The sequence below is a fragment of the Pholcus phalangioides genome, unplaced genomic scaffold, assembly GCF_987345545.1.
Source record: "Pholcus phalangioides strain wild (caught in Gottingen) unplaced genomic scaffold, Ppha-v1.0 ptg000040l_1, whole genome shotgun sequence".
NCBI lineage: Eukaryota > Metazoa > Arthropoda > Arachnida > Araneae > Pholcidae > Pholcus > Pholcus phalangioides.
In genome coordinates this window covers 96,544-113,453 of record NW_028301626.1, presented here as the reverse complement: position 1 = coordinate 113,453, position 16,910 = coordinate 96,544, and the positions used below count along the sequence as shown (strand labels likewise).

Below are 16,910 nucleotides of genomic sequence, written 5' to 3'. Positions count from 1 at the left end.
TAGTGCGGCGCTCACAAGATGGCAGGCTAGGCAGGGTCAGAGAGGCTAAAAGGGACTCGAATAGAGAGATTCGATGAACAGTCAGTTGTGTTTACACTTTACGAGGAAGTTGTTAGCTCTCTGATTAGCTTGTAAATACGTGTAAAATGCTGTTCCGTAAATAAATCTGTGTTTGTCCGTCGAACCGCTTGTTTTGCAATCTCGAAGTCTTGTGGAAAATTATCCGAAACAATATTATATGGCCCTGGCATCAGCTATTCTGTCGTCTACATGCTCCGGCCAGTCACGCCCGACATAAAGCGCTGTCGGGACTTGTGTTGCGCTCTGTAGGAAAACAGTCATACCGATTTTCTAATTGTGAGTAGACGGCGTGTCGCGCTGGGCGATTCACGTTCCAAGCGGAATTGAAAATCTGCTCCTAGGAAAACCCGACTGAAGCGGCAGAATTTTTCATTCAGTTTAATACCCTAAGAGCAAAGCCCACAAACTGAACTGGATTGCAAGTTCAATTCTTTTTTTAAGGATTATATGGAGAAGTCGAAAACGAAGAGTCTGTAAAAAAAAAAGCAGAAGACATGAAATTACATTAATTGATAATTTTTGTACAGCCATCTAATTTCATAATCAGAAACAACACAAGTGGTGATGAAGTTTGGGTCCAGGCAGCAGAATTTGTCATTCTGTTCCGTTCCCTGTGAGCGAAGCCCATAAACCGAACTTGTAAGCAAGTTCAGTTTTTTTTTTTCTAATATATAAGGAGCTATCGAAAACAAAGAACCCTGGAAAAAGCAGACGACAGGTAAAAAGAAAGTTTAGCTGTCTGATTAATTCATATTGTTGGTACTGCTATCTAAACTCAAAATCAGAGATGACTCAAGTGGTGATAGTGTTCGGGTGAAAGCGTTGACCACCAGATGTCAGTGAATTCCTTCCCTAAAGTCTCATGTTTTTTGAACCAATCCAGTGGCAACGGGGACTCATCGCTGCCAGCCGATACAAAGGCCACACCATCACCCGCATGTTGTAAACAAACATGGCGCTGGATCTGAATCGGTTGTGCGTCGGAAAGGTTGTCCTTCCCGGGGACGTGGTGCTCGAACTGGACGAAGAGAAGACGTCGAAGATATTCATCGGGCCGGGGCTTCGGAGGGAGTCTGACCAAGTCGTTGCCACGAAGGCCGGCGTCGTTCGGGTCAAGGAGGCCAAGTTTATTTTCGTCGACAACAGGCAGAAAAGGGTAAAAGCTTCCGGGTCATTTGAAATATGACATATATAATACAATACAAGTCCGTTATAACGACAGCTCACAATCGCCGGGAAAATTGTCGTTATAACGGACTTCTCGTTATATGCGAGTGTTTTTCTAACATGAGCGCTTTGACGATCATCGTTAGTTATATCGAGATTTTCCTTATAAGCCGTTCTCGTTTAATTTCGGTGCCTTTGGGCTTAAGTTTCTCCCATTTTAGGGCAGCGCTTCTACTTTTCACGTGTTTCCAATTGATTTGGCGTGTTTATAACATTCCCTAGCAAATAGTGCCAGATCTATTAAAGTAAGTCGCCAAGCTGCGACAAAACTTTATTTGGAAACTTATATCTACTATCTATTTGTGTCATTGTTTTCGCATTTTTCATTATTCCAGTACGTTCCTGTTCGTGGAGAAAATGTCATAGGTGTTGTCACGAAGAAAAGTATGGAAGATGTCACTGTGGATATCGGCGGCAGTGATCCAGCATATCTACAGCTGCTAGCGTTTGAAGGCGCCACCAAAAGAAATAAGCCCTTGATTAAGGTTCATAGTATAACCCATGCTTTATCTCTTGTGGTTGGTTTTCTATAACATGGTCAGTGGCAACATTGTGATTTTTTTTTTTACGTTGAAATTGGCAAGACTGATAGCGAATCAATTTTTTGACGATAATTTGTTTGTCACTTTTCTGTACATACATTTTCAATTGATTATCACATTTAGATTTTGGATCACATTTAGTAACTTTATTCTTGCATAGCTGCCAAGTCTCCTGAATTTTTTGGGAATCTCCTGAATTTTAGCTTCATCGCTCGACCTCCCGAAAAGTTCTTAAATCTGTCGAATTTTCAAGAAAATCACAAAAAAATCCCTAATTGTCCCTAAACATTCCCTATTTCATTAAAAAAAATCCCTGCTTATGAAACAATCCCTAAGGAATTTCTTGTGGGGCATGAAGACTCTTTTTTTCCCCCTTTTGAAATGACATCACACGTCGTAAATGGGGAAATTCCCTTTTTAAGGAAGTTACAAACCCTCTGATGGTAACAAGAAAGCTGTTTGTCTTATCGGGCAGGAAAATGGCTTAGCAGCCAATAGTCCTGGATAATAATTGAAGATTATAGTGACGCCCGTATGGTCAAAATTTCTTTTGTTGAAGCTACGTACGTGCGATATAACAAAACATGAATACTGATAAGCAAAAACATATTTAATAAATTTTAAAGATACTTATTCCGATGAATTTCCTTTCATCAAACGTTCCAGAAGAGGGCCGACTTTTCCTTTTTGTACAAGTTGTGTTACGGACATAAACATCGGTCATGGAAAGACTGCCATCATCACTCATGATATTGAAAAAAAAATCAAGCAAGTGTCACAAAAAGTCAGTGTTCTTCAAAAATTTACGCTTTTTTCCCTTCATCTTCCGATGATTTTGGGGTCATTCGCGCAGAATGTTTGTTCGCAGCGTATCTGATTGAACACAATATTTATTTTTACATCATTGAAGTTTTGGCCTCCAATTTCACTTGTTTTTCGCGTAGGAATTTTATTCCCAAGGATTTAACTTCCGTGTGTGTGTAAAATCCCTATTTTAATTTGACTTCAGTTTTTGAGTATGGATTTTATTCCCTAAGCTTTAACTCTTATGTTTGGAAAATCCCTATTTTATTTGGAAAAATCCCTATTATATTTATTAGGGAGTGGTTAAAGCATAAAATACGGGTTTGAGCGAAAATCTCCAGAATTTTCATTTTCAAAAGTCAGCTATGTTCTTGTAATGACTTGCATTTTTTTTATGTAATTGTATGTATTTTTCTGCCATCTTTAATTAACAGCCACAAAAGCGATGATTAGTTGCCATTGGCTGTGACCCACGCTTATGGAAAATTAACCATTCTTGTTGTGACATTTCGCTTAAAAACACATACTTAACCCGCGGATATAATGTAGCCCCTCAAAGTAATCTGATGACAATGATGAAAAAACAACTGATGTGGACCTTGACCTCAAACCTAATTTTGTAAAAATGGACTGAGTGGCACATTTACAGATCATTTAAGTGACTTTTGGCACAGTTCCAGAACACTGAAAGTGCCACATAGTGGCAGTTTCACATCACTCAACTTGCTTGCTGCACATTCCCTGGTCACTCAGGTGATCTTTAGCAATCACTTGCAACGTAGTTCCAGATCACTCAAGCGGCCCAGATCACAGAATGTGCGGCTCAAAGCTCACACATTCACAGATCACTTAAGTAATCAGCGCTGTTGTTCCAGATCACTTAACTAAGTGACCTGTGACAAGTTTTCACATCAATGAAATGGCCCACACTCTCCTAAATGTTGAACACCCGTGTTCTAAAAGAGTTTCCCAAACTTTTTTTGTTTCCACCCCCCCCCCCCCCGTCAGATTTTTCCCCTTATTGCCTTTTAAGTCAAGCATACCCATATGATCCTATGTTATACCCATAACTTCTATCACCCCCCCCCCCCTTGGACAATTCCATCGCCGACTTTGGGAAACACCTCTAAAACTTTTGGTGGTACTTGTGTATTGGGAAAACTACTTCAGAATAGTGCTAATGAAAGTTTTTGATTTGTTAACTTATTGATTTCTCTTACCGATTCGTTGGGGGTTCCGCGTGGGGTTGCGGGCAGGGTGCATGTGTGGTGTAGCAGTAGTAGGTAGGGTAAAAAAGGGCTCGGGGATCCATGATGTTCTTAAGTCAGCCACCTCATTGGGCAATTTGCCTGTTGTGGTATTGTATTTGTATTTGTAATAATAACTGGCAGAAAATACCCTGTGCTGCCCGAGTTTTTTCCATATGGAGTAGACTCGTTAATTCAGCAGGTATCAGATCAGGGTGTGCCGGATTACTGGAAGTCAATTCAAAAAGACCATTTAAGTAATATGAACTTCTTTAAATACGCAAAGACATCCAGTGACAGGTTTTCCTTTCATGGCTCGTAGAAGACCCACCTAAAAACACAGAATATATATCGATATTCACATTCCCTCCCCCCTCACACATCTATATTTCTATTTTTTTCAGGTCGGAGACCTCGTGTACTCAAAGATATTGGTGTCTTGCAGAGACATGGAACCAGAGCTAGTCTGTGTCGACAGTTATGGAAAGAGCTCTGGATTCGGTGTATTACCAGAAGGGGGTTTCATGTTCAACGTGTCATTGCAGTACGCCAGGAAGTAAGAGGAAATTTATGTAATTATGTATTATTTAAACAATGTTACAGTGATCTGACACCAGATGGATCTAATTTTTTTTAGAGTCAGTATTTTGAGTGACAAAATGGTGTGGCTCCAAATAGTATGACACAACACTGCTTTGCTTGTATGTGATAACTTTCAGCAATCTGTCTATTTATAGTTTTGAAGAGTGCCATTAGATGGCAGTGTGTTCGTTTATTTCTCTATTGTCAGATTTATGGTTCTCTGCGTGCCCAGTTTGTGTGTTTTTTCCTTCCCCTTTTAAAGTTTTTTGTGTTTTTATCTATTCCAGGGTTTTTTTTTTTTGCAATCATGGTAATCTCTCGAACCATGATTTCCCACAGGTTTCTATGAAAAATCATTTCATTCGTTCCAAGAACTGCCTAAAATTTGGAGAAAAATTACCCTTAATGTGAATGGGCATCTTCGAATAGGAAAAAATTCACGAAACTTTAATCCGAATCAGCATTAGCCAAACAAAAAAAAGGGAAAAAACACTAAACAGGACACACAGGGAGCTGAAGTCCATGCATCCAACAATTAAAAATAAGCAAACACACTGCCATCTGATGGCTCTCCCACCAAAATATAAACAGAATCGAAAAAGAAAGAAAGAACCTTAACCTGTGCACATCAAATTGTATGCTTTGAAATTGATTGAAATACTCAAGTTTATTTCGACAGAGATTAGGTGAGCATATTCTAAGCAGTATATGCTCAACTCATGGTCCTCGGAGTCATCTGATGTTTGACTCGTAATCTCAAACCTAATTTTGTAAAAATTAACTAAGTAGGCATATTCAGGGCCGCAACTAGATGTTTGGTCACCCGGGGCAAGTGCGCATTTCGGCACCCATGTAGTAGAGATCACTTGATTTACCCCGCAGCACAGTCCCATAGCACTTAAGTGGCCCATCGCACATCTGCAGATCACTTAAGTGGCCCATCGCACATCTGCAGATCACTCAAGTGACCCATCGCACATCTGCAGATCACTCAAGTGACTCGCAGCACGATTCCACAGCACCTTAAATGTCCTACCACAAGTTTACAGATCACTAGTAATTGTTATCTGGATGATTATTCGCATGCCTTCTCAAATTAACATGATTTATCTTCTGATGGTAACCTGACATTCGTATTTGTGATTCAAGTGAAAACTTTTTTAATCATCACACCCCTCCCCCCACGTATGACTTGGCTGATTTTTGCATCACCAATTGGTAGTTGTCCCGGTAACAGACAGTACTGAGTTTGTGATTGGTAATGGATTCATATAACTTTGATGGAGACAATGAGGGTTCTGATTGGCCTTCAACAAGTCACACACTGGGAAATTTTCAAGTACGGTCGATGCACATTCATATGCACCGACCCAGGTTCTGATCTGAAAAATTTGGTGCATGAGGTATACATGGAGAGAAACGCAAAGATTCAAGAAAGATTTCTTTGAGTTTAGCAAAGTAATAAATTTATTAACGTTTTAAACAAGATTTTTCAAATAAAGATTAGCATTATAACAGAAATATTAAAAGTCTTCTCATACCCATAATCTACCTCTTTGTGTTGAGAGTCCACTCACACTGGTGAAACAGTTGAACTACGGCTCACGTAAGGGGTGATATTATCAACCTTGAGGAAAGCAAAGGTCATGATCCGACGACGTAGAGTTCTATGTGACGGGCAGGGGTGGCACATCAGAAGCACTACAGTTGTTTAGAAGACTAATGAGTTCACGATCTGGCGGCGTAGAGTCTCGATGCAGCAGGTGGCTTGGTGTACCAGAAGCAGAACGGGGACAACGCTTGATGATGTAGAGACCCGATGTGGCAGATGGGCATGTCAAGAAATCTGTTGAGAGAAGCCGACATTCTGCAGTAAGCGGATTATTTACTACTTCGAAGCATGACACAGACTGAGCAAGGAGATGAGAAGCTCCGGAACTAACCGGCAATGTGCCTTTGCACAAGTGAGAATTTGGTTTGAACTATGACATCACTTTAGCCGGACCGCAACTCTCCAAGAGCCGATCAACCATAATTGCAACTCTTGGACGGAAAAATGGAAGCAACCTGATCATCAGGTCTCCGGGTATTTTTACTTGATAAAGGAAAGGAAGTGCGGGGCAGCCCAACTCCAGGAACTGATCGTCTCAGAAAAATATTTTAAAACATGACCAATGAATAAACAGTATAAAAAATTTACATATCAAACCAACATTAAATTTTTATAGACATTTTACAATATCAATGTGGCAACCATGGCCCCACATCCTGGAGCAGAGGCCCTAGGCTGGGACCCCAGACCAGACTTTTCACTGCCCTCTTTATAGTGAATTTATGGCGTGAAAAAACAAAAAAATGGGAATCATCCCAGCTATGGAGTTCTGTCAGCCCCCCCCCCCTTGTGGGGGCCATGGTGGCAATACAACAATAAAGAAAATGGTGATGTGATCAAGTTCGCTCATTTTCAAGTTTATGAGTAATGCAAATATCACAATTTTAACCATCCGTGCACAGTCAAATAAGGTGACAGTTGTGTAAAAAATGACTAGACTTGTACTCTTTTCCGCCAGGGAGGCTATGGGGTAATGTTACACATATCTTCCGTTAAACTTGCTTGAGTAATGTCCTAACTGATGTTGAGTGATCAAATAATGTCTAAAACCCTGTTCTCTCTTTCTTCAATGAACTTTGTGATTTATCGAGAACAAACTGTTTTGACACTATTTCATCATGTAGGGCTTGTTGTGGGCCATCCCGAATGTTCGCAATGCTTTCAAATGATTCTTAGCCACTCATTTGTGGAATGCTTGCTCGAAAAATTCTCACCTTTCAATTAAAAAAATTACGCAATTTTAGTTTACAATCTGTTGAAAGTTTTTCTTCGATTTTCATCCGAGTCTCAAAAGAGTAAAGGCAGTTTCACTGTGTATTAGTACTAATCCACTATGAGACCAAGTTTCATCCTCTTAGTGTATAGTCGTATTTTGGTACGTCTGTCATGTTTTGGTAAAATATGTGTTTTAGATAAGTTCGTGACAGTTAAGGACAGTTTTTACCATGCTTTTGCTCAGTTTCAATTTTATTGACGAATTCGGATTTTGATAATATTTTAAGTGTTTTCAATGAATTAGGTTTCAGTATATTACTTTCATTGAAAAAAAAAAAAACTATTAGTTCCCATATATATCCATTGCCTTTTTCAAATTTTACATAGTTAAGCGCAGTAGTTTTGTACAGTAAAATCCACGTGTTCTGTCCAAAACCTCCCCCAACCCTGATATATACAAGGTGGTCCATAAGTAGTAGGCTATACTTTGAAGTGCTGTAACTTCTAGCAGAGTCATCATGAAAATAAAACAGATGGCTTATTTCGTAACACAAACACTCTTCAATATCTGTTTTCCCATTGTGTGATCAACTTGTATGCCATCAATGTCAATACAGGCCTGCAATTGCAAACCACATTTTAGCATGATTTTGCACACCGGAACAGCAGTAAATTCCTCAGTAGTGATATCCTTCAGGTCCTGTTGGGGTGTGTTGATGTTCGGGAATAAATTTTGTCCTTTAAATACCCCACAAGAAAAAGTCGGGGTGAGATCCGGAGAGCGGGCTGGCCAATCAATCAGCTCGTGATGCCTGATCCAACTAATTATGTACTGCTCTGGCATAATGAGCTTCATCCTGCTGTCACTACAACTGATCAAAGTGGTGTCTCTGTTGGAGTAAACAGTGTCCTTAATGAGGTTCAGGTAGTTCTCTCACCCCATTTACGCCACCTCCCTAGACCACGATGCCAGGACTTTTATCATCATAATCGACTACCACATTTGGATTGGAATCACACCAGTGCACACAGTTATTTCTGCTTACACTGCCAAAACAGGTGAAATTTTGCTTCAACAGTCCACACTGCACACTTTTCCAACTGTGGGTCCTCTTCCAACTTGATGAGCCACTCTTCAGCAAACTGCAGGGGGCAATCAGCATCATCTTCATTCAATCAGTTGATGAGTCTCTGATGAAATGGCTTCAATTTCATACTGCTAGTTTTATTATGCATTGGAATATAAAACTTCAGCTACATGTTACAAGTTAAACATGTCAGAAAATGCACTTCCACTAGACGTTATTGCGATTCCAAGTGTAGCCTATACTAATTATGTGCCACCCTGTATATATTGTCCAAAGTGATTCTGTAGAAAATTATTTACAATCATATTAAATATTTATTCTTTGTGTAACATAGTCATTTTAAATATTACACGCAATCAATGTGTGTATTTTCTATGAAAAATGTTATATTCAATAGCGATTTTTGACATAACAGTTTAAACCATCGAAAACCTACCAACCCTTGTTATAAAGGAAGTCTAAATAACCAATTTGTATTGTATTTTGTTTCTTCACTCGCAGGTTGCTATCCCCTGAATGCTTCATAATCAAGCGGCTTGGAGAGAAAGTGCAGTTCGAAATCACAGTCGGGATGAATGGTCGAGTATGGGTTAAAGCATCCAGTATTGAAAGGACTTTGTTAATCGTTCAGTCTCTGACCATTCTAGAGTATGCAAATGCTGAAGAAGTGAGGGAAATGTGTGGTGGTGTCTTCAACGCTTCTTGCATTACGTAATAAATATTTATTTTTGTAAATTCTTTTCAGTAATTTCTTTAGATATTATTTTTTATGTGAGGAAATACTATTGAATAACATTAGTGTAAAATCAGTGAGGAGCATATTGTATGCAGGGCTATAACTAGGCTGGAGGCAACCGGGGCACTGCCCCTTTGCCCAAGCTAAATGGGGGGCCCACAAAAGTTAACATTCGTTTTGCATACTCTGGGCTCCCACTCAAAAAGTATAAAAAAGTAGGACGGGGGAGGGTACGCCCTTAGACAACATATTCATAGCATAATTTAAAAAATTCCATAGCACACTATTTCAGTATCCTGTAACATTGACTCGAGCCAAAGCGAAATGACTTGGTAACAAAAAAAACATTTCGGCCAAAACAGGGTACTATCAACCACAGATAAGTTGTAACGGTAGAAGCCGCGGCGGGAGAAGAGGGACCACTCATTTAAAAATAAGTGCTTGAAAATAATTTTGTTAATTGTTTCTCACTCAAAATATCGCAAGTCAGATCCTTGGTGCCGGTCCAAGGCATCCACACTCTGCTTGTGACGTCAGTAAGTAGTCCATTCATTTTCCCTCAGAATATTCAGGGTAAAAAAAAATTCCCTGTTCGTGCCAATATCATCGTTATGAGGAAAAGAAATGATCGCGTTCAGAATTGGCGAATTCTATGCCCCACATGCAATCACTATTCGGTATTTGTGAGCCAATCAGGAAGATTCTACGCAAAAATAATAAACGAAATAAGACGCTGTGTTTCAAAATGTGGCAAACTTGCTAGGTAGTCTGGATGGCGTTTATGGCAAACAGTGCAGAGGCCTTCTATCTCGAGGAGGTACTGTCCAAGGTCGTCATCGTCGATCCGGAGCAGTCGGTAAACATCGCTCCCGAGGTTCTCAACTGACTGGTGAAAATGACGTCATTCCTACTGCCGCTGATCGGGAAAAATCCGGAATGTATGCAAATCTCGGCGATGCGGTCGATGGTGATTGGTCGGCGCTTCAGTATTAAAAGGCAGTGATAGTGTCGTCTCTACTCACTTCACTCATATCCAGCCGTATTTCGCCACTTGTTGGTTAACTCCACCTGGGGAGGAAAGGTGCATAGCTTTTTTTGAATGTCTTTGTAAATCCCCCAATGTTCCTGAAGTCTTACTAGGCCGCTTCTCATCGTGTAAGGCCTGTCGAGGTAAAAGAACGGACGAGTCGACTTCAATATCCAGCTACGAGATGGACTTTCTCCCGGTGAATGGGGATGTGTACCTGGTGATGTTAACTTTGTCAAAATGTGTAAAATATCCTGAACCAAATTCTTAAACATTCTATCCGAATTAAATTTTAATTGAAGTTCCAATTCTCGACTCTAGTTGTGTTTGCTAGTCATTATTTTTGATCCCGGTTGTGACAACTTAAACGTCACAAAGTCTTTTCTGTCTCTTCTCACAATATATTACAACGAAAACAAGTTACAACGAAACTCCAAGAGACCGGAGAAATCACTTCGTTATAAAGGAATTTCAGGTTGTTTGCATTGTTCCTACGTAAACTTATTTGAGGGATTAGAAAAGTGTTCGTTACAACGAGATTTTCGCTGTAACGGTATTCGTTAAAACGGGATTCAACTGTATTACATTCTCTTTCTTGGAGTCTTCCACAGTGCAGTCTTGTCAGCCGCTGTGGTGGTCGAGTGGTCACAGTGACTGACTCGCGTCGCGAGGTCCCGAGTTCGAACCCCACCATCGCCACTCGTAGCTGTTCCCCGGCTTAGTTACGGCCCTGTAAATGAGTTATAATCAGATTTGTCTTTGAAAAGCTATCCGTAGGCAGGGCAGAAACTAGATGCTTGGTCAACCGGGGAGAAGCACGGATTCTCTCGTGCCCACTTGTAATGTTGAAGGTGAGGTTAAAGAGTGAAATTGAGCCGCCCCCCCTCCCCCCCGGTCCTACTACTACTAAACCAGATATGCACCTTATCCATATTCCTCTGCGGAACCTCTAACGAATTGGTACATCCATTGGTACATTGAACCTTCCGTGAGTTTGTTTCTGTGTTATGCGTAGTGCTGCCATCTGCAATCAATTTTTTTTAAACTGAGTTTTTTCCTCACCTCATAGAGCGTGAAGTGCAATGAATGAATAATTATATAGTGTTGCATAATTATAATATTATGTTGCTCTCTGCGGCGAGACTTTTTAACTGGGAGGTCAGCTCGCATTTGCGCCTCAAGAAACCTGCTGGGCTGTTAGTTTATTTGAACGACATATGTCGGAAGACCCTGCGAGTGGTGGTCGGCTGAAGTTGGTTTCCCGTGGTTCACCAACTTAAGGCTCGAATGCGAGCCAATCTCCCCTTTAAAAAGTCTCGCGACAGACCTACAAACAGTACAAATGTAATTCAACATGGTTCGTACGGTCCTTGAAAACCTTGAAAAGTCCTTGAAAAAAAAAAGTTCATTTTCAAGGCCTTGAAAGTACTTGAAAATAAATAAGAGTCCTTGAAAATAAATAAGAGTCCTTAAAAATAAATAAGAGTCCTTGAAAAAGAATTTTTTTTTAAGAATTCTGTGAGAGTCCTTGAAAAATTTGTGTTTTCCGAAATAGTTTTCGCCACTTTTTTTTTTTACTTCGTAAGTGACGTCCTTAAAAAAGTGCAAAGCACAGGGAAAAAGCCTTAGTAGCCAATAACCCTGGATAATTGGATTTAAAGCACGTTTTTCCCCATTATTATAAAGCCGGGTTTTCGTAGGAGCAGGTTTTTTGTGCCGCGTGCAAAGTGAATCGCCCAGCGTGACACGCCGTCCACTCAATAATAATAAGAAAACAAGTTCGACTGTTTTCCTAGAGAGCGCGACAAGCCTCACACGGCAGTGTTTTACGTCGGGCGTGATTGGCTGACTGTTTCTGGAGGAGTCAAATGCGTTGTGCGCCACTCGTTTTACCGATCTTCTCTTCATTTTTGTTTTCTTTTACTTCCCTTCATCGAGCTCGATGCTTCCCTTCAAACCGGAGCATGCAGATGACAGAGTAGCTGATAGCAGGGCCGTGAGCTGATGCGCCACGGTAGGAATACACAAACGCGTAGTGTGATTATGTGAAACGTTTCTGTCGACGCGAAATAATACAGTTCGGTTCATGCGGTGCCAAAAACCTATGTTGGAATGTTTTTTCCCTTTTTATTCTCTGTGCACGTGGAACCGCTCGGCCCGACGCAATATGTAAATCGCTGGCGGCATGCTCACGGGAGCTCGGCTTTGTACTGTAGGCTGGTTTTTTTCCGCGTCTATGTCGGGATTGTTTTTTTTTCTCCGAGATTGCCGGTTGTTATTTGTCGGCCGTTTTATTTATTTATTTCTTTTATGATCGTAAATAATCTTGTTTTTTTTCCTTGCAACTTTTATGGAATAAAAGCTAGAGTTCAAAATGAACTTCCGATCGTTGTTTTTTTTCTTCAGCTCAGTCGGCACACTCTGACCCTCAACAACCAACCAATACCTATTTCTAGAGTAGAAGTCCTTCTGTTCTAGAAGGTATCGCAACAACCCACTTCTAGGAAAACCCGGCTTTATGGTAGCATGTATTCTGTGATCGTACGTAGACGTATTTGGAGTCGTTGGAAGTCATTAAACTTTTGTACTAGGTATTTTTTCTGGAGGACTTGAGAAATCAATATCTTAATAAAAAAGTGCCATAATTTTTGCCGAAATAAATAATTTCAGCCTTTCGGTCCGTAAGTGAGCGAAGCTTCCTCTGATTACTGTAAACTATAGGCGGAGATTGACTTGGAAGTCTGGGGGGGGGGGACACGATGTTGATGTCAATTCATATATGCATATATACATTAGATCAGTCAACTTCACATCCCCCCCCCGTATCTCCGCCCATGCTGTCTAATAAGGTTGTATAAGGTTCTTTAAAGAAAGAAAACAAAAAATGAGTAACAAGTGTGTGTACTTTTAATTACTTGTGTGGCTGAAAAATCCCTTCTATCAAGATTGGTTGCCGAGTGTGCCAGACAAAAATGTCGCCAAATGCAAGCTGTACTTCAATGGGTGAATCGGCGCTGAAATCCATTGAGCTTATATTACTGGAGGGAGTATGACGCAGGGCCATAACTAGGATTTTTGTATTGTCTTGCCGCCCCCACCAATTCGGAATTCGATAATTTTATAACGGTGTTCACCTAAAAATTGCCACCCGGGGCAGTTCCCCCCCCCCCTCCCGCGTTCTAGTACCGGCGCTGGTATGACGTCAGTGGTCTACATAATTACTTGGAAGATCACGTGACGCGTTGGATGTCGGCGCATCTCCGTTATTTTCTAATGGCATCCATAGTTGTTTAAAGGAGTTTAAAACAATAAATGAAAGAAATAATTTCAGTATCGATGATATGATTCCAAAATTAATGAAAGAGATAGTTCCAGAATTAATGAAAGAGATAGTTCCAGAATTAATGAAAGAGATAGTTCCAGAATTAATGAAAGAAAAATTACTGAATTAATGAAAGAAAGAATTACAGAATTAATGAAAGAAAGAATTACAGAATTAATGAAAGAAAGAATTACAGAATTAATGAAAGAAAGAATTACAGAATTAATGAAATATAATTCCAAAATTAATGAAATATAATTCCAAAATTAATGAAATATAATTCCAAAATTAATGAAATATAACTCCAAAATTAATGAAATAATTTTAGAATCAATAAAAGAATTCAGCATTAGCGAAAGAAACAAATCCAGAATTGATGAAAGCAATTATTCCAAAAGTTATGAAAAATTATTCCAGAATTGTTGAAAGAAATAATTCCAGAATTGGTGAAAAAATTCCAGAATTGATGAAAAAATTCCAGAATTAATGAAAAAAATTATTCCAGCATTAATGAAAAAAATTATTCCAGCATTAATGAAATAAATAAATTCAGAATTAATGAAAGAAATAATTTAATCTTTTTTTATCTTTAGAAGAGTTCTTTTTTTTAGTCTTTAAAAGGAAATTAATTGCAATATTTAGAGACTAAACTACGTTTCAATGAGGAAATTGACAGGCACGAACTGTGTTATTCAATGTGTCATATGTTTTGTATGATATATATGTGTATGTGGCCTCCTTTATTCATTACAGATGATGTGAAATAAAGTAGGGAGAAATGTAATCTCTGAAAGTTTTAATCAAAATTAAATATGCGCCTATTCATGTTAGAAATATGCTTTTGTAAAAAAAGTCCTTGAATTTTTAAGTTTTACCTTGAAAAGTGCTTGAATAGTCCTTGAATTTTTTTTCGTTGGAAGAGTACGAACCATGTTCAATCGTAACACATCACTCACTTCTGAAATATCGATGGCAGCATTGGAAAAAAAAAACAACACAGCACTACATACGCACTCGGACTGTTAGGTACGAACACAGTTAAACTTCCGGCACAACTCACTAGGTAGTAAATCGGTCATATAGATGGTGGTAGACCCGAGTTGTGCTAGGTTTGAAAAAAAAAAGGAAAAAATGTCGAGTGTCAACTCTCTCTTCGACAATGCACAGCAAATTATAAAGACCAGTTTTTTTAAGAATGTCGCTCTTTTGAGACCACTTCCCAGAGCACAGTGCTTACAAGGTCTGATATAAATAAGTCAAGGTGGACCAGATAGTTTTACAGTGTTGTCCATCCCTGTTTCAAAAGAATTTGTTTAAATTTTATCGCTCAACGCCAGTGTAATTGTTTTTGATAAATGAAACACTTTCTCATTTCTAGCTCTTTGCTGAGCATTGTAACTATTGTTTATATGCTTCTGCATGCCCTAAAAAATACAGAGGGGCAATTTAATGTTATTGGGTATGATCGGGATCACAAAACCTAGAATAGGCCTATGTACCCAACTGCTTTGTTATGTAAACTATTGTGTCACCTATATAAAAAAATGTGCAGCATAATTTTGAACGATGAATGTTAGTTACTGCAGGAGTGGAAAATCATCTGATACAAACTGCTACAATTTCTGGCCGTTTGCTATACAAACACCTAAATTCTTCAATGCTGCATCATCTTGCGCCAAAAACAAAAAATTTTCCCTTAAGATACTTTGAACTTGCATCACGATAGCAGCTGACTTTTCTGTGACGTCATTTGTCCTCCTCGAAATTTTATTTATTGGGGTCACACAAATGGAATTAGCTTGAGGGGGCCCCCTCCCCAGGATTCGGCGCCCAGGGTTCCGACAACATATAAAATAGGGTAAAACTATGCAAATTGCTGCTCATCCACAGAACAATGGAAAAAACCTCAATCGCAGTTTCCAGCATGTTTTGTTGTTATAAAAGTTGGCTCATTTGATTTATGCGTTCCATACGTTAATTATTTTTAAATTGCATCGATTTTCCATGTGTTGAAACATTCGTGTGTATTTTAACAGAATGGAAAAGTTCACGAAAAAGAAAGTGTTATCGCACTGGAAAAACAGCAATGACGACATCTGTCTTCACCATCAGGAGTTGCAACCCCGAAAGCTGTTGGTAAAGTCACTGTATCCTACGATCATGGAAAAGTGACAAAATCCCGGAAAAGTAATGAAAGTAGAAAATTGTCACAAAATAAGTGAAAAATAGGAAGCGAAAACATGTACTTCGGTTAAATTTTTTGTGAAAATAGAATCGTGTAAGGATCACGTCACTCTCCGGAGTGTGACGTCATCCTTGCATAAGTCGCCACCTGGTGGCAGCGTCAGTAGTTATGAGCTTGGTCTGAGTCTGCTCCGGCCGTCCATGTACGGTCCCTCTCAGTGTATACGAGCTCCAAGTAAAGATTGAGAGCTACTGAGAAATGCAGTTACAGCATTTTTACGAAAAAAAATATTCCTTTTCTCCCAAATATCCAAATCAACGGTGCTCAGATAAATTACGAGGAAAATATCAAGATTCTTGGAGTTATTTGGGATCAAGAGCTGAGTTGGAGCCCCCAGATCAATCACATTTCCAAAAAAGCCATTAACATTTGTAATATCATGAAGTTGATTGCAGGTAGGCTTCGTGGAGCTAAAGGGCATAAACTTTTGGCTATCTGTTCTAACATTACTTCAAGCTTCATGAATTACAGTTCATTCTTGTGGCATAATAGCTCCAAGAAAAATATTCAAAAGTGTTCTGCTATCTATCACCAATCTCTTCGCATAGCTACTGGTCTTCCAATCTGAACACCGATTCCTCTGTTACTCAGCATCTGTAGAAAACCTCCATTTTCACTGTTTTTGTTAAAAAATGTTACTAATCATATTATCAAAGCAAGAGCTTCCCATTACAGCTCTGTGTTCAAACATATCTGTTCTAATTTCGGTTTTGACCGTCAAGGCTTACATACTAAAATTTTGGATCCTTCTATTATTCAATTCATCAAGGACAACAATTTACTTATTCCTCTTCAACCTCTGTTTTTTGCGAATCCTCCTTGGCTTATCACCAATATTGATTTCACAACCAGTTCTCTTCCATTTCAAACATCATCAAATGATCTCCTCACAAAGCAACTATTTTATGAACACGAACAAAAATTCTGGTCTTGTTCTACTATTATAGCTACAGATGCCTCAAAAGGAGCTCATACCTCTATTGGAATTTTCTGTGCAAAAACTCGTAATTCATTTCAAGCAGCGCTCCATGATTGCTCATCTGTCTTCACTGGAGAATGTGTTGCAATAATGATCGCAGCACTAAAATTCATTGTCAGTAATGAAAACTACATAATTTTATCCGATAGCAAATCAGCTATTCAAGCAATCGCCAACATCAACCCAAAATCTCATTCCGTGGT

General features: G+C 39.3%; 1 protein-coding gene across 1 annotated transcript; it reads left to right on the top strand.

The window, feature by feature from the left end:
- The first annotated feature begins 996 nt into the window (after positions 1 to 996).
- Positions 997 to 9,133, top strand: Rrp40 (exosome complex component Rrp40). The gene is made up of 4 exons (XM_089254228.1): positions 997 to 1,237; positions 1,644 to 1,793; positions 4,306 to 4,457; positions 8,900 to 9,133. The coding sequence occupies exons 1-4, from the start codon at positions 1,034 to 1,036 to the stop codon at positions 9,111 to 9,113; spliced, it is 720 nt and encodes a 239-aa protein (XP_089110354.1). The 5' UTR covers positions 997 to 1,033; the 3' UTR covers positions 9,114 to 9,133.
- The last annotated feature ends 7,777 nt before the right edge of the window (positions 9,134 to 16,910 follow it).